At 43.0% G+C, this 25,872-nt stretch overlaps 1 protein-coding gene across 7 annotated transcripts in view; it reads right to left on the bottom strand.

The window, feature by feature from the left end:
* NEDD4L (NEDD4 like E3 ubiquitin protein ligase) overlaps window positions 1-25,872 on the bottom strand; it is a 425,802-nt gene that overhangs the window by 244,451 nt on the left and 155,479 nt on the right. For 4 of the 7 annotated variants that reach the window (XM_039544808.1, XM_039544801.1, XM_039544798.1 and 1 more), the window contains one exon: window positions 4,093-4,166. The exons of 1 other annotated variant lie outside the window; for it this stretch is intronic. Coding sequence is in view for 2 of the 6 variants with exons in the window: in XM_039544801.1 (XP_039400735.1) it covers window positions 4,093-4,166 (74 nt within the window). In the remaining 4 variants the exon portion in view is untranslated. Of the gene's footprint in view, window positions 1-77; window positions 206-4,092; window positions 4,167-24,030; window positions 24,050-25,872 lie in introns of those variants that run through there. 2 more of the 7 variants (XM_039544800.1, XM_039544803.1) reach the window with 2 other exon arrangements.

Below are 25,872 nucleotides of genomic sequence, written 5' to 3'. Positions count from 1 at the left end.
ATAGAACCTGGCGCTATCAGAGGTCTTTCTGGAGAAAGGCACTGAACTAATTTGCGGAACTCCTCCTTTGTTCCTACCTCCAGCCCTTTGATTCACCGATTTCCATCTCTGTACTTTCTCCCACCTATGAACAAGAGGATGGTTCAGGCTACGTGGCCCACTCTGCTCATTTATCTGTTGAGTGTGCCAAAAAGGGTGGCAACCATGGTGGGCTTTTCCATGACATGGACACTTACCACCCAGCAGCTAGACTGTGACTATCCACAGACTTCACAAAACCAAACGTGTCACAATGGTTTTCAGCTGCTGCCGAGTTTGACAAGATTTGAACCAATGACAGAGTGCTGAAAGATTATCCCATCATGATTCCCCTCCAAAAAAAATATTTTTGCAGTAGAGTTATGCTGTGTGCACGTTTCCCCACACACCCCCACCAAACCACCACCACCCTCTTTGATATGACTATTTGAGTGCTATTTTAGGAGATCTCACATACGCCATGCTTCAGAAAATTTAACAATCTTTAGAATTTCACACTTTTCCTCCAGACAGTTTTATTTGAAATTAGGTTCTACAGTGTAAGTAATGTAGAGCTCATACCTCATTGATTATTGATTAACTCAACACAATTTACCAGCATGATAATTTTTGGGGGAGGTATGCTTGATGATTACGTTGGAATGATACTGATATTTGTGGCAACTCAAAAATCATATTCGAGTCAAGCAGCATAAACTGTAAAACTATCAGCAGAAAATGCAAATCCATTTAAAAAAAACCTTTTCCCACAAAAAGCTTTCTGAGAAGCCTGTCAGCTCAGCAGTGCAAGCATTTCAGTAAAACTGATAATGTACGATGCCATTAATGTCATTTTTAGCAAATATCTATTTCAAACAATGTTTGAAACATACTCCAAATTATGTTTTCAACTGTTTAGCTTAATGAAAACCCTACTGGACTTGAGACAGTTACTTTAAATATTTAAGGGCCATATCAATAGAACTCATTGCCAATTCACACAACTTAAGCATCTGAACTCAAAGATATAACACTGATTTTTTGAGGTTTATCCATTCTTCAGCAAACTTCAGACTCTTTTGATTAAGGCATCTTAAATATTTACAACATATGAGAGGTCTGGCTGATGGAGAAGATACTACAGTGCCAGAGATTCAATAATAAAACTTCCCATGTATCCTGTAAAGAATTACATGTATGCTAAGAAATTTTTCATTTTCCTCAGATTCTTTTTTAAATTTGCCCCTATACCCCCAACACTAACATTCTCTATGGTAAGAGAATTTGCCTACCCAAATACTAGTTTGTTTTGGTTTTTAAATAAACTACATGAATGGTCAAATTTAGTTACAACTTGGCCAGATTTTGTTTCTTCATTTGAGACAATTAAATAAATGAAGCCAATCATTGTCTATACCAGTACAAAAATGTTGGAGACAAATTAAAGAGCTGAAAACGCAGAGTTAACAAGACATAATTCTAGTCTTAATTTTTTTTTAAATGGAAATTGTTTTCTCCTTTCTCCACTCCACCCTCCTCCAGAATTTGTTCCCCTTTTCCCTCTTCCCTTTGCTACTGCATCATCTCACCTTCAGCTGAAAGAGTAGGTGAAAGGCCTCCCATGAGATAAATGCTAATGGGGGATGTGCAAGCAACTGTACTCCTGTACTGCAAGTTAGCCAACACTATTAACAGTACAACTACTAATCTATTCTGCAAGCAGGTATCTCATCACTTCCAAATATGAGCCGCTTTTTTGTTGCTTATGGTCAGCAGTCAAAAGCTATTTCAAATAGCAATTTTAGAGGAGAAAGAAAGAGCTCCGTCTTACCACATTCTGCACATATCTACCAAAGGAACATTTGTTGCAAGACTCTCTCTCTCTCTCTCTCTCTCTCACTCTCTCACACACACACAGAGTGATTAAACCCTCAATTACTGCTTTTAAGTAGTTTCAAACTAGATAATCAAACTGATGGACTACAGTTTAGCATAATTAAAGAAACACAAAATAATCCATAGGGAAGCTCATTAACACATGAAGAAGCTGGAGTTAGTTGCAGTAAAGGATTCCACTTTTTTACATTCAGCACTAAACTGGCTGCCAGTAACTTCTGTGGTGAAATTCAAGCTGTGGGTCTTAACCTAAAAAGCTCTAAATGTTTTGGAAACTACCTCGCTCCTCATGCAACATGGTTGAGGTCAGCAGGGATACTCAAGCTAGAACCCACTCAGTTTAAAGGAGACTTAAAAAGGGGGTTGCTGGCTAAATGATTTATGTGAAGGGTCCTTGACTTTAGAATTCACTCCCTCACTATCAGTCATCTGCCAGACAGGTTGGGATTTGTTTACCTTCTAGGCACACTCCAAAAATTCTCAAATATGCCCACCCTATTAATTTGCATGGTCATTCATGAAATATCGCTTCTCAGAAAGAGTGTTTTTATGTTTAAGTGGACACTCCTTCAGGACTGCAATTTGTGGTTTGAGCTGTCTAGTGCAGTGATTATTAACCTGTAGTCTGTGGACCCCTGGATGTCTGCAATCTACATCTATGAGGTCCGCAAAAGGTTGTTACCAGAGAACAGTAGTTTGGTCTGTAGATCTCTGAGAGTCCGTGGACTACATCTAAGGGCTACGTGAATAGCGTAGCTGAAGCTGAAGTATCTTAGATCGAGTTACCTACCGTCCTCACGGCACGGGATCGACGTCCGCGGCTCCCCGTCGACTCCCTTACCGCCATTCGCGTTTATGGAGTTCTGGAGTCGACAGGAGCGCGTTCGGGGATCGATATATCGCGTCTAGATGAGACGCGATATATCGATCCCCGAGAAATCAATTGCTACCCGCCAATATGGCCGGTAGTGAATACGTACCCTAAGACTTCCAAAGGGAACCGCACCTCAATCTGAAATTTGTTAGGGGTTCGCAAATGAAAAAAAGCTTGAGAACCACTGGTTTAGTGCATGCACCATAAGCCTAGGCTGGGAGCAAAAATTTTTAAAAGGAAAACTTGGAAGTAAGCAAAGTGGCCTTGCCATACTTTTTAATCAGAAACACTTAACCACAGCTTTTATTTCTGCCAGTTGTCACCCTGTTTGAGGTTATATCAGTGCAGACCATGGTCTGTTCACTTTCTGTTGATTGACAGGTGGCAGCCACTTGTGTGAAAATTGGCTTATGCCCTCTGGCAGGCTCTCTCTCTTCATCTAGCCACTGGTCTTCAGTTGAAAAACTTCTGTAATTCTGACCTTAACTGATTCCTGAAACACTTAGCAGGTGAAAAAACACACACACACAAAAAAAAAAAATCTGTGAAATGGCTGCATAAATGCTGACTCCTCAGCCTGATAAATCTTTCACTCCACTAAACCTGCATTTTATTAAACAGGCCCTTCTTGTGGAGTGCGAAGGCTTCCTATTTGGCAAAAATGTCAGCATGGTCTGTTCCATGTTTTTTTCACATTAACACTTCCTAGCCTTCTCCCGCATGGACTGGGTTGGGGAAACCCTTCAAACCACTTTCTTTTAAAAAGGCAGAGTACACAGGAAATGTACCAGTGACATCTGGATAAGATTGACTGCCCTAATCCCAATGTCCCCCCCCACAAAAAAAAACCAAACTCCAATAAATCACAGTGCAACAATCCTATCAGGCTTCTGTATCTAAACACCAGCACAACTGCTGCTGAAACAAATAGTACGAGTGGTGTTTTATCAGAAACTAAAATGAGTTACTGCATCCTTCATGCCTTCTGCCCCTCTTAAAATCAGAGGGGAAGAAAAAAGTCATTTTAAATACAGTATCTAATACCACTACTAAAGCTTGAGCTGCCTCCTTGTGTGGTGCCTATCGCAGAGGCAGAGAACAAACTGGCGTACTCTGTGGTGTGGGAGGGACTATTCCAGAGGGTACGAGACTAAATTGCTTGCTAGCCTCCTAACAGACATCCCATGATCTACACCAGTTGCAATCACATCACAGAATCTTTCACTGTGTTTATAAACAGCTATAAAATTGCTATAGTGCCCGTACTATAAATTTTAAACAAGTGCTGAACACGACACACATACCTGGCTCCGAAGATGTCTTTTTTTGCTAGATCAATGCCAGAAACAACCTTAACTCTGAGGAGTCGAGACTCGTCCTAATAAAATAGGAAAGAAAAAAAGAAACGGTGTTTTACTCGTGCAGATACAAGTGACCTTTGAAGGTGTCAGATCACTACTTCCCAAACATGAAAGCATTGTCAGTCTCTGAATAGGAGGAGTCTGGTCTATTTTCCAATCCTGAGTTAAATTCTGAAAGACTTATGGAGGGAGCTGTACAGATCAGCTCCCAGAGAACAGTGCCAATCAGAGACATGAAGGGCTCTTAGTCCAGCCATAGCAAAAGCTGGCAAGAATAAGTAACTGCCAGAGCACTGAAAGGGGGAGGGAGGGGGAGAATTATTTGCATAAGAGGGCCATTTGAAATCTCAAATGATCCAGAGAATTCCACAGGAATTCCTGGTTCTCAGATTTCAAGTTCATCTCTTCAATAACAAGGTCATATGATTTTGAAAACAAAAACAAACAACAACAACATATATTTTGGTATTAAATTACCAATAGTGAAATTTTTATCATTTTTTAATTAAATAATGTGTACTTAGTAATACCAGTGCATGAGGAAAGAAAAACAAAGAAACAGCAAGTGAGATCTAGATATGATACAAAATTTCAAGTATTTTTATCTTGATTTCCAATCCCCTCCACCCCGTAGATTTCCCAAAAGCAAAGGAATAAAGCAGTGTTTCTCAACCAAGGGTACATGGACCCCTGCGGGTACACAGAGGTCTTCGAGGGAGTACATCAACTCATCTAGATATTTGCCTAGTTTTACAACAGGCTACATAAAAAGCCCTAGCAAAGTCAGTACGAACTAAAATTTCATACAGACATAATGAGAAAGTCAGCAATTCTCCAGTAATAGTGTGCTGAGACACTTCTGTATTTTTATGTCTGATTTTGTAAGCAAGTAGTTTTTAAGTGAAGTGAAACTTGGGGGCATGCAAGACAAATCTGACTCCTAAAGGGGTACAGTAGTCTGGAAAAGTTGAGAACCACTGAAATAAAGGACATTCTGTGTTCTGGCAGATACAAAGCTTTAAAATAACTTTGGATTCTTTGCTGTTTCGAAGAACTGTGTGGCAGTTTCTGAAAATGCAAATTACCAGCTCATCACCTTGAACAGCAGTCGATCATGCTGACACATTCCACTGTCTTTGAACATCAATATTGACACCGCTTTTTTTGTGCACCGTGTTTTGGCCAGCCTTTTTTTAAATAAAAAGACTGTCACCAACACGAAAAGAATCCTCTTTCAAACCCCTCCTTAAAAATACTCTCATTTGCAGTGATGCCTACAAAACCCTTGGTGACAGTTAGGTGGCTTGTGTGTTAAGACCAGTCTGTCATACTGAGCAATATTATCTCACTGTTTCCTTTTACTCCCCATCTGCCTGTATCCACCTATTGTCTTGCCTTAAGTAACAAGGTCCTTGGGGCAGACACTTGGGGGTAGGGAGGGTGTTTGTACACATTCCTGGTGCATGACTAAGGCTCCTAGGCAGGCCCCAAGTGGGGGGGGGGGGAGAGGAGGAAATGGATAACACTTTACCAGGGCCCGATCCAAGGGAGTGGCCCGGCAAGAGGGCCACAAGCCCTTCACCACAAGGAAACAAAAAAAAAAAGGCTAAATTGTGGCCATTTGAGTTTGACTTAAGTGTAATGTATGTAATCTCGGGGAGTATATTTGTACCTCTGCATCTGTGTGGGATGGAATGGCAGCCCATTGTTATGAGTCTGCCCTGTGCCCAGCTAAATGTTGCTTGGGGCCTGGCTCCTAGGTGCTACGGTAATACAAACAGTTTTGAGAACGATCCCATTGAAACTGGTTTTGCCATCATGTGTGTCAACTTGACCTTTTTACCTGCAACCAGCTTATAAAAATGGATGACCCTAAGGTTCAGTTATTGTAACTGAGACGCCCGCTGCTCATAGCTTGTTCAGAAAGCAGTGAATTTCTCACAGGTTGGTACTATCGAGATCATATTATGCCTACTCAATTTGTTTTAGATAGCTGACAAAGTGAATCCATCCATCAAACCTGTATTTAAGACTTCCACGTGATTAGGAAGGCCAGAGGTCCATTCTAAAAGCAGACCACTATCTTGCCTCTGACAGCAGACAGAGTCACATGCTTCAAAGGAAGAAACCCAGGAGAGGCTGTTATGGTAGAACCTGCCCGCAGGGAAAGCTTCCTCGTAATCCCCCTCCTCTCAATAGTTAGGATGCCTCATGACCAAAAGCTTAAGGATTTATATACCTTTTCTAAGATTACGGGTGTGACACAGTAGGGAGCGGGGCAGATTGACCTGGGAATGTCTCCTAGTTTTGCTAGGACTGTCTGCATGGGGGTGGGATAGCAGGGGATGACACCTGAGCCTGTAACCAAAGCTGAGAGGGGGGTTGGGCCAGGTGACACCTTTGCCCGGGAAACTGGACAAAAGCGGGAGGAGGAGCTGGGAGGGAGAGTGAGATGGCTGCAGTGGAGTTTCAGTTTTGGGCTGGCTGGGGAATCGGAGGGAACCCCAAGGCTAGGGTCTAAAATCCCTACCCCGCAGAAGGACCTGACTAAGGGGTCCTGTTTATGCCTACAAGCTCTGGTTTGGACTGTGTTCATGTCATCTAATAAACCTTCTGTTCTACTGTCTGGCTGAGAGTCATGGTGAATCGCAGGAAGCCGGGGGTGCAGGGCCCTGTCTCCCCCAAACTTCAGGACAACGGGGTTTTTGACTTTTCATTTTATTATTACTGATTTCCAACAGCACTCACAAGATGCTATGTGCTTTCCAAATTGAGGCAGTATGATCCCTGCCCCAGAGAACTTACAGTCTAAACAGGGAAAGTGACCAATACAGTGGATGGGCAACTAACGAATAGACAGTTACTTTAACAGATACTGAACTGGGTGTATTTTACATATCCTAATTTGTTTACAAGCATGGAAGTGTCCGTAGTTTTCTTATAGGCACTGCAACAGAGACAGTCTTCAGGAGTGACTTCAATTTAGAACGGGTGGGGCCCATGCAGATAAGCACAAGATGCTTTCATGCATAGGGGGCAGGCATGGAAGAATGTCAGGTAATAATTGTGAGATAAGCTGTAATCAGAGGGCTTACGGTTGACATCATTGTTAAAGACATGATAAAGGTGGATAAGGGACAGTCACAGAGGACTTTATAGTGACAGCTACCTGAACTCATGACTGTTATTTAAAGGTTTCCACCATTATGTCTAAAGTCAGCAGGAGACTGTGCTTTATGGTGGTATTTTGCCCCTCCTTAAACTTAAAACCACCACTATATAAGGCAGGGGTCCCCAAGGTGGTGCCTGCAGGTGCCATGGCGCCCGCCAGGGTGTCTAAGTGCACCCACGTACTGGCTGGCGGACGAGCATCCGCCGAAATGCCACTGAGAAGCAGTGTCATCCAGAGACGTCACCGTGGAAACGCCGCCGATTTTCAGCAGCATTTCGGTGGCGACACCTCTGGATGACGCTGCTTGTCGGCGGCATTTCGGCAGCGACAACTATTGACATTGCTGCTTGTTGGCAGCATTTCGGCGAATGCTCGTCCGCCGCCATGGTCCTCCGTGGCTCGTCATCTGGAACCCGCCAGATAAAAAAAGGTTGGGGACCACTGATATAGAGTATCATTCCACTCAAAGGTGTTCTGAAACATTCCTAAGAAAAGAAGAAAGTTAAAGTAATGGATGGGACTCAACAACTCCCGAAGCACACAAGTTCAAGCAATGTAGCTTTAAATGCACTGTTGTGGAGTTTCTGTGCTGTATTCAGCCTCTCTTGGCATCTTTAAAAGAAAGCACACACGTGAGACAGTGCATAGTGCTAAAGATTCTCCCACTGTGTGCTAAGAGAGAAAAGGTCTCAGACCTGGCGGTCTTCGTCCCCCAAAAAGCACAGGTATCGCACATAGGTGCGCTTGAAGTTGGTTATAGTTTTCATAGAAACATGAAACAATTTAAAAAAGTTTAGTATGGTCCAGGTTGTGCAATTATACTGAATTCTCAAACAAATCACAACTTTGTTTAATCAGCCAGTAAGATACTTTAGATATGCCCATTGTTTGCAAGGGGCAAGGTGAACTTTGTACTACATTGTAGCATATTTGCTTTTTTTTTTTTAAATGAACATGAAGTTTAAGTTCTATGTACCGAACAGAGAAGCAGAAATAATAAAATAGTGGTCATTCAAATTAGTGAGCTAAACAGTCTGCTAACATCTGAAGTACTATTATCCTCCTAGGAAGGAATTGCAATAACCAATCTTACAAGGACATGTGTTGTTCTTATGAGATTGTCACAAGTTAAAGGCCTGATCAAACTTCCTTAGAAATCAGCTGGAGTCTCTTCATTGGCTTCAAATGGTGTACATCGTGCGCTAATTTGAACTGGAAGATTTTTTGGGGGGAGGGGTTGGGGGAGAAGAGAGACAAAAATGATTTTCAGCATAGAAGACATGGCCAAAAGTTTATTAACCTGATTCACTGACTCTGCACGAGTCTCCTCAATAGAGGAAATATACTGATTAGGCTGAGCAGATAGCAACTGTGAAAAAATGGGATGGAGGTGGAGGGGTAATAGGTGCCTATATAAGAAAAAAGTCCCCGAAAATGGGACTGTCCCTTTAAAAATGGGACATCTGATCACCCTAACTAGTTTGAGAGCCTCAAGGAGCTCAGTCTATCATTATAAGGCACTTTAGCAGTCAGCCACAGTTGTGTTCTGTGCTGGAGTTTTGGGTGCTTCTAACAGTGTAGTGATTACTGTATGTTTATGGCTATGACTGGGTATTTTCCTGAAGTTATCAATTATATGGTGCTCGGTGTGCATTTACAATTATGGTTTGCTTTCTGCAATATTTGCTGTAAAAACTAATAAAGATAAATTGATTTTCCAAAAATAGAGACTTTTATTGAGTGGAAAAACAGTGTAGAAAAATCAGTGGGGGGGGGGGGCAAGGAGGAGAGCGACCACATCCAATGCTATACAATTTTTTAAAACAAATTAATGGGGGTGAAACTTTAAAATAAGAAAAGGAGTAAACATTTACATCTATTTGAGTGCACAAACACAGTCTGTTGTGGTTACATGTATGCCAACTGTGGTGTCACAGGTCAGCATATGTAAAGCCGTGGCTCTCCTTGCTGTCCAGAGCATGGAGTCATACAAGTACTGATGTGTACGTAACGCCACGTGGTTCTCCAAGGACTGCAAATGGTGAAGACCGATTTTTGGACCAGTAGGTTAACCAGCGTCTGCAGCTTTTGGGCTTGCTGCCTGAGAAGAGCCACTATGACCTGGTTCATTTCCCTCTCCTTGTCCTCATGGGACTCTGAAGCCTATTTCTTGTCCTCTCTCCCTACTATTGGTCATATTGGGTCTCCAAGCCCACTGGCTTGCAGGATCTCAAAGAACATGTCCTCTCTAGTCCTCTTCTTTCTCCTTCTCATCAGGGGCATCCTCCAAGGTCACCATGCCAGAAATAGCATCGGATTTACAATTGCAAGGAAAAGAGAAAAGTTTCAAAAACTCCCTTCCATTATTCCCATAAACACTTCTAATAAGAAATACTTAAACACTTCAGCTTTGGAGCACCTCCGCGGAGCACCACTCTGCAGCCCCAGCCAGGATGCATACACACCGCCGGGGGAAAGGAGAAGTGGGGGAAGAGAGAAGAGGATTTTCAGTTGCATGAAGCTATAATCTTATTTCAATCCTTATTCCGCAGGTATGAACATAGGGAAGTGGCAATGTATACGGGCACTATATCTAGATATACACACACCAGAGAGACAGAGAGAGAGACATGGGCTAGGCACCATCTTTAAAACACTAAGGAAAAATGCATGCGCACACACTTACTGAAGTTCCCTTCTCCTTCATCAGGCTCATCTGCACTCGCCTGGCAGGACTGGCTACACCTCAAATAGGTCCTGGCTTCGGGCACAGCTGGAGTCCTGTGCCATGTCTCCCCCCTTCTCCTCCTCCTGACTGTTCACAGAAGAGATCGCTCTCTCTATATATTCCTCCAACATATCCACAATGCTCTGTGGAATGGTGGTACTGTCTCTGACAAGTACAGTATGCACTTCCTTGCAGACTTAGGTCTACAATGCAGCACCAGATCTATTGTTGCATTCCCTGGCTCTGTGGTATCCCTGGTGCAGATCCTTCACTTTCACATAACATTGCTGCTAATCCCTGTCATACCCCTTTGCCTGCAACTGCCAAGCAATCTGCATGTAGATGTCCATGTTTCTAAGGCTGATCTATAGCCTCCTCCACAGGCCCAGGAGATCCAATATTTTCTGTCTACTCCATGCAGGAGCATGTCTAGTGAATGGAGCCAGTAAGGTCGCTGGGCAGTTGGACCCAACAAGGGTAAGCTGCTAGCTTTTCTCACCAATATGGACAATCAGACAAAAGAGGAGTCCTTGTGGCACCTTAGAGACTAACAAATTTATTTGGGCATAAGCTTTCGTGGGCTAGAACCCACTTCATCAGATGTATGAAGTAAAAAATACAGGAGCAGGTATAAATGCATGAAAGGATGGGTGTGCTTTACCAAGTGTTAGGTCAGTCTAACAAGATAAATCAATTAAAACAGCAGAGGGGCAGGGTTTGGCTCCTTCAGGATAGATTGTAGATCCCTCACTCTCTCAGACCTTGGGAGACAGGCCAGTCCTCACTTACAGACAGCCCCCCAACCTGAAGCAAATCCTCACCAGCAGCTACACACCACACAACAAAACCACCAACTCAGGAACCAAACCCTGCTACAAATCCCAGTGCCAACTCTGTCCACATATCTATTCAAGGGACAGCATCATAGGACCTAACCACATGAGCCACACCATCCGGGGCTCGTTCACCTGCACATCTACAAATGTGATATATGCCATCATGTGCCAGCAATGCCCCTCTGCCATGTACATTGGCCAAACCGGACAGTCTCTATGCAAAAGAATAAATGGATCCAAATCTGACAACATGGACCCAAATCATAACATTCAAAAACCAGTAGGAGAACATTTCAATCTCTCTGGTCACTCAACAACAGACCTCAAAGTGGCAATTCTTCAACAAAAAAAACATCAAAAACAGACTCAAAGGTGAAGCTGCAGAACTGGAATTAATTTGCAAACTAGATTCCATCAGATTAGGCCTGAATAAAGACTGGGAGTGGCTGGGTCATTACAAAACCTAAATTTAATTTCCCCAATTCTAATTTCTCCCTACTGTTACTCACATCTTCTTGTCAACTGTCTGTAATGGGCCACTCTCTTACCAGGTCAAAAAAAGTTATTTTTCCTTCCTTGGTATCCTGCTGTTAATTGATTTATTTCGTTCGAGTGACCTAACACTTGGTAAAGTGCTCCCATCCTTTCATGTATTTCTACCAACACCAGAGCTAGGCCATATCTGCGGATTTCTTGTCCTATACCAGACACTCTGCTCCTTCTCCCCAAAACCAGTTCTTCACCTGAGCAAAATGTGATAACATCCAAACAACGCACAAAGACATTGTAATAACTACTTTGAGAGCTCCATTTGGGTAACGTTTAATTTAAAATTACATTTTACAAGAATAAGTTACAGGCCAAGCGATTTCTAAGATGACTTTCAAACAAAAATATAGCAATTTACCAAAAAGTAAAATACTTAAATTTTTGAAAAATCTCTCATTGACAGCTTGTTCAATTACACATAAGCCTTTTTAGAAAAACATAGTTCTCTAGCAGAGGAGCACATACCTAGGAACTTGAGGTGGTTTGGTTCAGTGTTGATGACGATAGCAAGGGAAATTACAAAAAACAAAACAAAACAAAAAGCTAAAGACTATTCTAATTATGGAGCTCTCCTTTATAAAATGGAGAGCAAAACAACAAGCAGCTCATAAAATCATTGTTAATTTAAAGTGTCTCCTACCACCCCTCCCAACATTTTTGGTTAAAGAAAGGTAACATATCTGCAGCTGTAATCAAGATTTCCTATACTTGCGCCTTTATCTTCCTCCTGAAGTTCTCATCCATGGCTGATTAGGAAAACTTTCATCATTCATTAACAATACACTTCATCTTATTTGCTTGCACAAAATTTCTTCTCCTCTCCCCCTCCCCCTCCCCCTCCCCATTAGTTACATTTTGGAATAGCTGCGCTTCCCATCCTCACACATTGCAGAACAGGTGAACAGCATCCGTACAAATTGTGCATTTATAGAAGCCTTGTAATTCAAAGTTGAATATTGTTCTAAATCAAGCAGTCAAAACAAAACATTTCAAAACAGTGATATAAATTGTACTAAATGTCAGCTCTGCAACAGACAATAGCATCAGTATCACTTACTTATACAACATTTTTCCTTTTGTAAGTAGAAGATACAATCCTACCACCTATTTTGCAGTGTAGGAAACCTCAGCAAAATTTCTAGAGGACTAAACATCCAGCAAGTAAATCAAAGCAGTCTATGTCCACATAAAGAACACAATAATTCAATTCTGCCCTGCCTTTGGCTCTTAAAATAAAGCTAAATATAATAAAGCTAAATATCAGATTTTACAAGTCACATACCTGGCAACATTCTGAAACCACCCTGAGATTTTACAAGCTATATGAAATTTAACCTGAAACAAGGTGTGGACATGGGTTCTCTAGATTTTCATTCTGGGCTGCATCATTTCAAAGAAAAAAATATTTATTTAACAAAGTGAGAGTGTTTTCAAAATTTAAGCAGGACTACCATGATATCACAGTGTGTCTATTAGACATTAAGACTCTAGGCTGAAGCACAAAAGTGAACAGTCCTGTATTGGCATAGGAGATCAATAAGGGGATCTAACGAGTCTCTTCAGTCTCTAGATTTTACTAAGTAAAAGCAGCATACAGAACTATTGTTAGAATGATTGACTTTCACCCATCAGCACTGACGTACAAACCGCAAACATATTCAAAACTGTGACTACTAACAAAACTTCTAGAAGGGATATTAAACCTCATGGTTCAGGTCTTTAGCCAATGTCCATCTATTAGGGACCAGGATAAGAACTAATGCGCGTGGCAGATTATCCCACATCTGTCTACTGTGGGATTCTTATATCTTCTTCTTAAGCATCTGGTACTGGCTACTATCAGACCATTGGATGAAATGGACTTTGGATAGAACCCAGTCTGACAATTCCTATGTTGCATTTCATTCAGCTCATTTTAAGGAGAATACATTCATAACCCCTGTGCAGGTTTCAACTCAGCTCCTGTCATTTTGTTACTCTACATTTGCCACAAACATTTCTCACATAGCACAAAAAGCCCTCACCCCCAAAGCTATCCCTTCTTTAGAAATACCCAGTAATCCCAACACCACACAAGAATTTTCTAACCTTTTTAATCCTCCTTGTCCTGAGAGTGCAATGTTATATCCACCAGCCAGCAGAGCTTGCAAGGTCTTCTTAAAATGCCAGCCAGTGCCACTCCTTAATCAGTTAAGAGTTGCAGTTGAGCAACTGCAGGACTGAATGTGCTATTCCCAAACCCTTTAAAATCAGCCCTGGAATGGAATAAAACCTGGCGTTGTACTTGTGTCTCCTACACTGAAGCATTAAAGAGTTTCTGTTACTAGGCTCTGGAACAGAACTCAGAATTAAACTACACCAGTTAAAATATATCAACTGAAGAATTATATACAATATTTTGCTCCAATTCCATGTAGTTTTAATACATAAAAGATTAAATAATATTAGAACTTCTAACTATTGTATCTTCAATTTTCAGAACTGTGTGAGAGTGTGTGCACATTTGTGTATGGATGCAGTCTATCCATACAGCTTGTAGAGCTCTGAGACCATGAAGTGTTTAATGGTGGTTAGATGTTCAAGGTGAATTTTATTGCTAAGCACGTTCAATTTGAGTTTTGTTTTGACCAATGATTAACATGAAGTTATGTACTCTTGCAGCCCTAAAAATGGCAGATAAATTTTGCTTCCTGCTAAAGAATAACCTATAACCTGCTGCTCACTTCGTGAAGTGCAGTCAGATTACAGATTGCACAACTTTATTTTTTCCTTTAATAATTCATCTTGCCATTTTACAGAGGACAGGCTTGAGTAAGCCTGTACCAACTCATGTTTGAGCTCAAAATTAGCCTTTTTCAGTCTCAAAAAGTAATAAAATTAAAAAGCAACCAGGCTCTATTAATGACCAACAAATAAGCAAAGACCCAGTTCTCTTTAAAAATAGACTAAAAATATGTTAATAGTATTTACAAAATTATGGGAATGAAAGTTTAATACACATTTTCCATATTATGAAATGAACTACACATTTGTTTTCCTGCAAGTGCCCCGAAGTGCAAAACTATTTCAATATCTACTGCATCATTCATGTAGCCCAACATAATCAAGCTACGTTTCTAGGGTGACCAGGTGTCCATTTTTTGACCAGAACACCCAGTCGAAAAGGGATCCTGGTGGCTCAGTCCGCACCACTGACCAGGCCGTTGACTGTCCAGTTGGAGCCTGTCAGGCCTGCTGCGCGGCATTGTCCTGCTAGCCTCTGCACCGCATGGCTCCAGGAAGCAGCTGGCATATCTCCCCTCCGGCTCCTACACAGCCAATGGGAGCTGCAGGAGTGGCGCCTGCAGGCAGGGCAGCGCACAGAGCTGCCTGGCTGCACCTGGCGTAGGAGTTGGAGGGGGGACATGCTGCTGCTTCCGGGAGCCACCTGAAACAAGCACCTGCAGGAGCCTGCACCCCTCCGGTGCCCCAACCTCCTGCCCCAGCCCTGATCCCCCACTGCTGCCCTCCAAACTCCTGATCCCCAACCCAGAGCATCCTCCTACACCCCAAACCCTTCACCAACCCCACCCCAGAGCCCGAAGCCCCGCCAGAGCCCAAACCCCCTATTGCACCCCAACTCCCTGCCCCAGGCTGGAGCCCCCTCCCCCACCCCCCCAGTTAGAGCCCTCACCTCCCTCCCACACCCCAGTGAAAGTGAGAGAGAGTTGAGGAGAATGATCCACCAAGGGAGGGGGAAATGTAGTGAGCAGGGGCGGGGCCAGCATGTTCCATTTCGTGTGATTAGAAAGTTGGCAACCCTATAGGTTTCTTTTTAAAATTGGTCTTAAAAAAAACAAACAAAAGAAACCACCAAGCAAAAGATACTGTTGCTCTCTCAGTTTCTGTTTAGACTTTCTGCGATTTTCAGGCAGAAAGTTTTGGGCCTTTGATTGTTTTCATGAAGTCAAATTAATGTCTTTCAGGAACACTGGTCAATTCATTAAGCTGGAGCATACAGTTTTGGGGGTTTTTGTTGGGAGGAAGATTGGGGGAGGGGATAAAAGAAGAGAGAAGGGGCCATAATGCTTTATCCTGTGACATATCCCTGTCAGGAAGAGGTAATTCCATTCCTAAACTCATCCTTTTCAGAGATGAATCTGGAAGAGCTAATTTTGTTCCCTATGAACTAAGGAAAATTAGTTTTGCTTTGTTCCCCCCCTCCCCCTGCAAATCAACTTGAGGCAAATTTAGAGCACCTTAAAACATAAAAATAAAGTGTATGTGTACACACACAAGTAAAAGGAATCCAATTATAACCTAATATTAATGAATTTCAACGTCAGAAAGTTGTGCAAGTTTGTCTTTTCATGTTTCGTCATAATAAAGAGCTGCTTATTTTTTAGTCCATTTTGGGAGAGATTTTTTTCTGTTGATCTTATGCACTTTTGCTAGAAGGACACACACTCTCCCTACCCCCAACATGCCCCCGACCCTAAATTGGGAAAGGTTCAAGATAGATTTCTCCTGATGTTTGCTGCTAATTAAGGGCAACCATTACTCATGTCCACATGTTTCTCAACCTCTGTTCTTCCAGACCTGTGCCAGTGTACCAGGAACTCATGCTCTGCACAGGCAAAGGGAAGCCTGTAGGAGGCAAGCCAACCAGGAAACCCAAATGTTGAACTTTCTTTTTCTAAAAGCCTAGAACACACTAAGTTTGGCTAAAATGAAATTATGACTATTTTAGCACAGCACTGACCAGAGAAGTTATTTAAATAGTATTTGAACATTCAACAAATCCTTCCAGCAACATTGTGTACCAAGATCAGAGGAAAATTAAGTCTCCCAAAAATGGACTAAAACAGTTCTTTATTATAACTAAACATTAATATCAGAATGTTGTGAATGTTTCTCTTAATGAATGTCAATGTTTAAGTTAGAAATGGATTCTCCTTTTACTTGTCCAGGTGCAGTACTACACATTCAACTGGTTAATAAGCATTCCTGCTTCATTATGAAATCACACAATTTAACAGAATGCTTCAAATTGGCAAAAACTGCTCTGTTACAGAGTACAGTAAAAGCTGTGTTATCTAGAACTTTATCAACCAGAAAGCTCCATTAACCAGAATTTCTGATATCTCCCAATACAAATCTTCAGTCTAGTAACTGGGACTAGTATACTGCCCAGGAGGTTATACAATTGCACGTTCTGCCTCTTTTGCATAAAAGAGTACAGAAAACAAGGGATTTATTTAAAAAAGCAGCTTCCAGGGTGTATCATAGGTCATTAAAGATTCAGCCCAATCTCCTACAACTTCTACATCTACAATAACTGATGTTGATAATGATGACTCTGAGGCACTGCAAGATCCTTCTGAATCAAAGAAAATTTAAATTATGTTCCATATATTTTTAGTGATCTGGGTGATCTGCCATGCACTGCCCATAGTCATATGTAGTGTCATAGGAGTTTTCTATACAGTAGGTTACCTGTTTGCTTCAAGAAACTAACCACTTTGCAGAGCAGTACTACTACTGGATTGGTGAGTACCTGTATACTATGTCATACTTTATTCATTTTACTGTATTCCGATTCTTTGAAAATTGGTATTCCATTGGTAAAGATAACTTAGTTAACCAGCACTCCCCATCTTCCCAACATGCCGGGAAACAAAGCCTTTACTGTACGTTTTGTTTCTCAGCAGTTCATACAAGACAGGCACCTTCACTTCCAATACATTAAAATTAGACCGTCATCATACAACCTTGAGACTAAAGATTCATAAATTCATACAGATATACTGAAAGACTCTCTGACTAGTTAATGAAAACTAACCAACTTACCAAACATGCAGTTTCTTCCCGCAACTCAGCATCGCAGGGCTCTGCAGGGAAGGGGTTATGTGCTCGGCAGCTTGTTTGGTTGGCTCCACATGGAGCCAGCAGCTGGAGCAGCCTGATGGTAAGGGGAGTCCTGGGTGGGGTGGGAGGGGCTGTCGGGGCAGGGGTGTGGAAAGGGATCAGAGCAGTCAGGGGACAGGGAGCAGAGCCGGTAAGTGCTGAGTGAGGGGAGGGGCACCCGGCCTAGGCTCGAGCCGCAGCTTGGGGGGAGGGGGAGGACCTAGGCCAAGACCCCCCAAACCTCCTCTTCGGTTGGGGGTGGGGCGGCTACTGCACTGGTTGCCCCCAGGGTGGCCTCCGTAGTGATGGGTGGGGAGGTTGAACTGTCTGTGGGCAGCCAGGAAATCCCCAGGGGAGACACGTACGTATGCGCACGCGTTGCACCCGCCCTAACTGCTGCCCCCCTTCCCTGGTCCAGGGACCTTCCCCCTCTCCGCCCCCCCCCCCGACTCCCTGCAGCCCCTGTTTGTGTGTTGGACAGTCACATCCAATCCCTTCACACTGCCCCCCTTTCCCCTCCCTGTCTTAGTTCATAGCTCCAGAAAATCCCTTCAAACTGTCACCCTTTTCCCCTCTCCTTATTTCATGGGGGGGAGAGGGGGGAGAAATGACCAACCGAGCGGGCGGGCGGCACGGGGGGTGTTGTGTTTCGGCGGCACTGGGGGGGGGGGGGGGTCGGCCCTCAGCTGCTCTCTTTGGAGTAATGTGGCCCTTGCCGTTTTATGAGTTGTGCGGGCCTGGATTAAGGGTTGACTCGATTACAGTCCCTAAACTTCAAAGCCCGAGCTGCAATTCCAAGTGCTGTCTCTACCACTAATTTTAGAGCCCTTCTAGTCCCAGCCTGCCAACCCAACTGGGAGACTTACTCCAAAATACTGGTGTGTAGACACCAGACTGGGCTAGTTCTTATGCACCAAGTCTGCTAGACAATCAGCATGTGGAAGTGCAGTTAGTACTTTTAGGGCACCAAACATTCTAGCACTGGTTCTGCCTTGTGAACTAAAACCAATCAATGTTATAACCACATTCAGAGTACTGCATTACAAGAAGTTATAGTGCAACAAAAATTTACATTTTACTTTAGAAAGTAAGACATGTACTGTACTTTCTTCAGACAGGTTATATAGCAACCTGTGCAAACAGAACTAATGGCAGAAGCACAATTCAACCCATGCACACACATCCCACTTTTAATTCAAGATGAGAATATATGATAGTTAATTCTTTGTGTCTCAACAACACCTAGAGGCATCATCAGAATTAAGATGCTGTTGTGCTAGGCACTATTCAAACATATAATTACCCAAGCAACAACCCGCAAGATTAGTATTCCATATACCCCAACAAGCTCCCAGTTTAAAGATGAGATTAGGTTCCCATTCATATGCCTCATTCACTATCTCCACCCAAGAATGCGCTCAGCTCTGTAAAAGGACAGGCTTGAATGCCCTCCCACTGTGGTTTACTGGTTTGATGGCTGACTGACTGTTTCCAATGACTAAGAACAGTGCCCTACAGGCATTCCCATTTTGAGCCAGTTAATATGAAACAAAAGGAGTCAAGCTAGATCAGGCAGTCTAAACAAACAATGTAAAAAGCTACACAGAGACTTGTCCCATGGAAAGGGAATTCACAGTACGTTTGACACTGCCCTTAACGCCCCAATTTTTCTAAATGAGAAATGGCCATTGGAATGTGACCTTAAATAGCAAACTTCTGATCCACCGCCCTTGAGGGTTGCAGAACTATCACTGAGAAATAAGAACAAGTATGAAAGATGGCCAAAAATATAAATTAATCCTAAAACAAAAAGGATGGGAGTTTAATCCAGTTCAATTAAAGAAAGAGATCCTGCGGGTTAAAACAAAAACAAAACAAAAAACTGATTTCCACTCTGAAAGGAGCGCAAATCTTTTGTTAAGTCTTTCAGAAGGGAATGTGGCAGACAAGACAAATGCAAAAAGTAACCAGTACTGACCCATATCGGCATGCTACAGTTGTGACACAGGTATGACCAACACAACACCCCTTCTCTGCTCAAAATACTTAATCAAATGAGCCTTACTCTCGCACCCATGGATCAAGCACACCAGGGCTCTGGAACAGACAGGAACGGACCTAGGGAAATTATGACCCGAGTTCCCAGCATCAAATGGTCTGTCTGACAGCTAGGGTCATCAGGTAAGAAAACCAGGAGTGCTTGGACCAGAAGGAGATACAGCCTCTGTCCAGTCCAATTTTAAGATAGGAGGGATAAGAAGGGAGGTTATATACCTCCACTTGCCACATCTTCAAATTAACATATGCCCACCACCAGGGACCATGATCTTGAAGCAAAATTAGGAAAACCAGAGAGGACTCCAGGACAAAGCAACAGTAAAAAGGGAACAAGGAGCTTGCATAAACTAGAGAAGATTCAAGAAAGGTGAAGAGTAAAGAGAGTGGTCCCTTCTCTGCAATTTAGACTTCTAGCATCTCTTGGTCTTCCCCTTACTTAAAACATACTGTTACATGTGCATCCCATCATCCACACAAGGTAGGACAGTCTACTTGGGAGGGGCACTGAACCAGGGCAGTGTTAATTGGAGTTGAGCTTCCTCAATTGTGTGTTCCAACTGGCTCAGTAAGAGCCTCATCCCAGAGGCAATCACCAGAAAGATGCAAAAAGGTCATCACAGGGACAAAAGTATGCAGAGACCAAAACCCCCTAGGACCTTTCACTCAAACAAATTCCCAAAATTTCACAGTCCTAGAAGGCCTTACATTGTTTTACCGTGCATAAAACCATATCGACTTGGACGACTCCTACTTTGCAGGAAACAAAAGCATGAAAAGGAAACCAGATAGCATAAAGCTGTAACCTCCGTGTTTGCATGCTGGATGTGGTGAAGAAAGCCCATGAGCATGGCCAAGACCAGTCAACATATTATAAATCTATAAGCATAGCTGCCAGTTTGCATTCTCTCTCAATGAGAGCTGCCGTTATAGGAAGTATAGGAAGGTTTTCTGTTTATAGGATGGGGGGAGAAGAGGCACATGGCCAACTACTACTTCTGTGGAAATCCCAATTTGTGCATAGAGGTCTCTGACATTGGGCATTTCTAGAATATTTTACTAAACATCACACCAAATATAAATGTGAACTTGCACTAAGATTCCTGTGGTGACTTAACACTCTTGGGATCACACTACAATACTTAACAGAGTTGCATACTGAACTAATAAGCAGCATTTCTCCAGTGAGACAACAAAACAGATAGAAGCATTAAGGATATGAAGCCCAAGTCTATTATCTCATCAGCACAGGAAATTGAACTAAGATATCAGAAGTCTCCAGGGTGCAAGAGCTATTTAACTTGAGACAGAAAAACTGAAATCAAAGTCCCATTAGAGGTGTCTTCATCAGCAGCAACTTGTGAAACTGGCTGAATGTATCTTTTGGGTTTTTTAAGCTACAGATCGGTCTTTCTAACAGGAAAGAGAACAGCTGTGTGTGGGGGGGAGCGGTTGTTTGTTTTTCTATTAATATAGTTAACAGCCCAGGACAACAGAATGTAAGAGTTTTACCTAGCAGAGGTATCAAAATGAAAAAAAGTTCAATCTGGAGAATTTTTGCAAAATTTATACTTGGATTAGTTTTGTTAAGTGCATTCAGCATTCATGAAGGGTGCCAGCACTGTAGGCTTACACAAGATGAAGGGAGCAGGGCTGGGGAGAGGGGAAAAATTACATATCTAAGTGTAATTTAGTAGTGGGGAAAAGAAAAAAAAAATCACCCTGAGCAGTTTCCAAGTGGTGAGCAGCTGAAAAAAGTAATTTCTGTAACTGCAAAGCTCTTGATGTGCGAAGGGAATGCTACTATGTCAAGCTGAGGATTTTCTCACAGAAAATAGGCAAAACCTGGGACAAGATCCAGTTTCCCCTTGGGCAAGTCTACACCACGGTACTCTATCGGCCACTGTAGTGCATGTGGGGAAAGACACTCTGTGCAGATGGGAGAGCACTCTCCCATTGGCATCATTATTCTATCTTCGCAAAAGGTGGAAGTTATATCGCTGGGAGAGCATCTCCTGCCAACATAGCACAAGTGTGGACAGCGCTTAAGTCAACATAACTTGCGTCTCTCAGGAAGGTGTCTTCCACACCCCTGAGCGACTGTAAGGCCTGGTCTACACTGTGGGGGCAGGGGGAAATTGATCTAAGTTACAAAACTTCAGCTATGTGAATAATGTAGCTGAGGTCAACATACTTAGATCTACTCACCGCAGTATCTTCACTGCTGTAAGTCAACAGCTGACAATCTCCCATTGACACCACCTGTGCCTCTCGCCCTGGAGGAGTACTGGAATTGATGGGAGAGCGCTCGAATTATCGAGTCTAAACTAGACGTGATCGATCCAGTGGGGTTCGATTTATCGCTGCCCATTGATCTAGCAGGTAATGTAGACAAGCCCTAAGTTACATTGTCTTAAGCAGCGATGGAGACCAGCCCCTAATGTGTTTTAACCAATACAATAGGCCCCCACAGTATATAAGAGACATGGCATCTATCTTTTTAAAAAAACAAACCAAAAAGCCCCATATTTGAATAAAATAAATATTAGCTAACCATCACACCAGGAACTGGAGGCAGAGAAAGGATCTGGTCAGATTTGGACCTCATGGTTTTCAAAGGAGAGGAGCAGGATTCTGAGGGATTCTTGTATGGTTGCAACAAACTAATTTTCACTGGTAACCTCAACTCCTGCAGGTCAAAATGAATTTCATATTTGACAGGCTTGATCATTAGCCCGCTCTGCTACACACATTAATTATAATTGATTTTTATTAAATATATTATGCCTCCCACCCAGCACTTAAATTGGACCATTACACATTATAATTAAGATGACAGCAGAATCTGAAGAACTATGTGATCTTACTTTTAACACACTTTATAGAAACAAGCATTTACAGTAGCTACTTATTTAACAGTAGCATATTGTTTTCACATTACATGTGAGCTGGCTGACAGTTTTCTGGAAGGCAACAGACTTGGAAGGCAAGAGACTTGCTCACAGGCTAAATGCACACAAGTGATTATTTTAAAAACAGTCTTGGTCACAGCAGTCCTGCATTTCAAGGGAAGAAGAGATGAGTGAACCTCTTATACACGGCTTTCATCCACACATCTCCCAGAATTTTACAAGGGCAGTCAGTATCATCATCCCCATTTTACAGGTGGGGAAACGGAGGCAAAGAAGTTAAACGACTTGCCCCACAGAACAGCAGGCCAGTGCAGAGCCTGAAATAGAACCCAGATCTCCTGAGTCCCAGTCCAGTGCTGTATCCACGTCACCATATATTGAAAAAACTTAGCTTAGCTACTACCCCTCTTTATATGGACATTTCCTTACAAGAATCTGCTTATAAAATATCAAAACTCTGTATTTTAGAAAGAAGCTAACACCCCATGTGAGCACTGATCTGTTTTTATAACTTTATGCAGCCACATCCAACTGTGATAAATTGGGGATCTGTTTGTACAACTTCTGAATTGCGGCTGGTATTATGAGATTGTATCATGAAAGCCTTCTGTAGGTCTATCCACCATATCCGACCAACTTGAACATATGTCTCTCCTAGACCAGAAACGATAGTACTTTGAATGGACAAGAGATCCTAAGTGGGTTTGCTCAGCAGGAAGAAGGCGCTTCCACCTCCTAACTGAAGGAAGAGGGAAAGTAGAGAGAATGGGGACTTACCAAAAGAACAGAACAAAGGAAGCCAGGTGTCACCGGGGCGGGGGGGGGGGGTTGGGGGGGGAGGCATTCACCTCACATCTGTTCTCTGTTGTAGTCCTCTCCAGAAATGAATGCTTTTTGGAGAGGACATTTACACTACTTCACTCCTGTTACCATTGCAGAACCGACACAGATGTAGTTGCGCACAGCTAGACTTAGGGCTTGTCTTCATATACAGCGCCTCCCCGAGCTCTCCCAGTGACATAACGCTGTCCATTGGAGAAGGAGGGGTCGGTGTAACTATATTACTCGGGGTGTGTATTTTTCACACTTCTGAGTGACGTAGTTATACCAATATAGGCCTGTAGCGTAGATGTGCCTCTCTCTTTTGCTTAACAGATTATGGTCTAACTTCCCAAATTTTGCCAATTGTTACATTTTTCAACATTAAGACTGGGGTTGCAAAATTTTAAGTGAGAGCAAAGTCTAGCCTACACAATCTTTAGTTATTGGTGATCTCTAAGCCAGAAAAACCAGTTTGACTGTTTCCTCAGAATGAATTTGCAGCAGTGAGAATTGAAAGGGGGTACAGAAGTTTAACACACAGGAAATCCCCACAAACTGATACCCCAGCAAGTGTTTTTAGAACTGTTTTTTGTTTTGTTTTTTAATGTTCCTCACCCACCTATAGCTATTTGTTTATGGGTCTTCCATAAAACTGGGGAAGTTTACTATACCTAGGAGACAGTGAAACTGACTCTACACAAAGTGCCATCAAAACTCAAAGTAGAATATTTTTCAGTTATAGCCATTCAAAACAAAAGAGAGACGTGATATTTTTAAAAATGGATTGTCTCCCAACACATCTGACTTGTAAACCAAGAGAAAAAATTGAAGTTAATGTGCGCGCGCGCACACACACACACACACACAGCACCACTTTCAGAGTAAATTTGTACTTCACAGAAAACTAAAGTATATATTTACCAAATAACATATAGAAGTGAATTTCCAAAATAGTTCCGAAAAGTCATTTGCTACATCCATTTTCTCCAGATCTTTCAACAAGGACTGCCATTTTACTGACATTTCCTGCAGGCAGTCAAGTATGATAACATCTGAGATAAAGGAAATAAATCAACATTTGAATGCAGGCGTCAGTGTTGCAAGTTGGTTTTTGTTTTGTTTTGTTTTTAAGGTTTCAGTTATAAAAAAGTTAACCCCAAGAGGTTAGACTCAGACTTTAAGGTCAGAAGGGACTATCACAGGGGCGGGCAAACTTTTTGGCCTGAGGACCACAAAAGGTTTCCAAAATTGTATGGAAGGCCGATTAGGGGAGACTATGCCTCCCCAAACAGCCAGGTGTGGCTCGGCCCCCCCACCCCTTATCCGACCCCCCTGCTTCTCGCCCCCTGACGTTCCCCCCCCCCCCGAGACCCCTACCCCATCCACCTCTCCCTGTCCCCTGACTGCCCCCAGACCTCTCTGCCACCCCATCCAATGCCTCCTCTCATTCCTGACTGTCCCCAGGACCCCTACCCCATCCAACCACCCCTTCTCCCTAACTGCCCCCTCTCAACTCCCTCTCTCCTTCCTGACTGCCCCCCCAGGACCACAATCCCCATTCAACCCCGTGTTCCCGCCTCTGACTGCCCCAACCCCTATCCACACCCCGCCCCACCCGAACTCCCCTGCCCTCTATCCAACCCCACCTCCTCCCTGCCCCTTAACCGCACTGCCTGGAGCACTGGTGGCTGGCGGTGCTACAGCTGCACCACCCAGAGCACCAGGACAGGCAGCCGCGCCGCCTGGCTGGAGCCAGCCATGCCACCACGCAGCACAGAGCACTGGGTCAGGCTGTGGCTCTGCAGCTGCGCTGCCTGGCAAGAGCTTGCAGCCCCACCGCCCAGAGCATTGCACCAGTGGTGCAGTGAGCTGAGGCTGCAGGAGAGGGGGAACAGTAGGGGAGGGGCTGGGGTAGCCTCCCAGGCCAGGAGCTCAGGGGCCGTGCAGGAGGGTTCCGTGGGCCAGATGTAGCCCACAGGCCGTAGTTTACCCACCTCTGGACTATCGTGATTATCTGGTCTGACCTCCTGCATATTGCAGGCCACAAAACCTCACCCATTCCTGAAATAGGCCCCTCACCTCTGGCTGAGTTACTGATGTCCTCAAATCATGCTTTAAAGACTACAACTTACAGGTAATTCACCACTTACATTAATTTAAACCTGCAAGTGACCTGTGCCTCAGGCTGCAGAGGAAGGGGAAAACCCCTCAGTGTCTTGGTCAATCTGACGAGGGGGGGGGGGGGGGGGAGAAGAGAAATTCCTTACTTACTTACTCTTTTGCAATTGTACATAGATAGTACAATGGAAATTTATATTACATTACATTTTAAAACCATTTTACCAAGGCTATCTTGACAGAGTGCTGACCTACTATCATCATTGCATAAAAATGTTTTTTCTTTCTTTGAGTGAGATTGCCAGGGGGTGAGGGCGAGTTCTTGTTTATGTATATGCTTCATGAGTTTGTAATGCTTCATGAGTTTGAATGTTGCCATGATAAGTATCAGATTTTCACCCTTATTGTTTAAAACTAGTAAACTTCTGTTTCTTCCCAACATTATGGCATGTCTCAAAACAGAAAAACACAATTCGGAGTAAATCCGATGATGCAACAACAAACTAAGCAAAACTATATACCTGGGCTCTTATCCTAACTTAGGCCACGAGATTGTTTTAAATCTGAATATGTCAAAAAAGCATCACTCAAATGCTTATAAAGAACATATCAATGTCATTTCATTAGATATTTCACCCTTTGCTG

Source organism: Mauremys reevesii, linkage group 6, assembly GCF_016161935.1.
Source record: "Mauremys reevesii isolate NIE-2019 linkage group 6, ASM1616193v1, whole genome shotgun sequence".
NCBI lineage: Eukaryota > Metazoa > Chordata > Testudines > Geoemydidae > Mauremys > Mauremys reevesii.
This window is presented reverse-complemented; position numbering and strand designations above follow the sequence as displayed.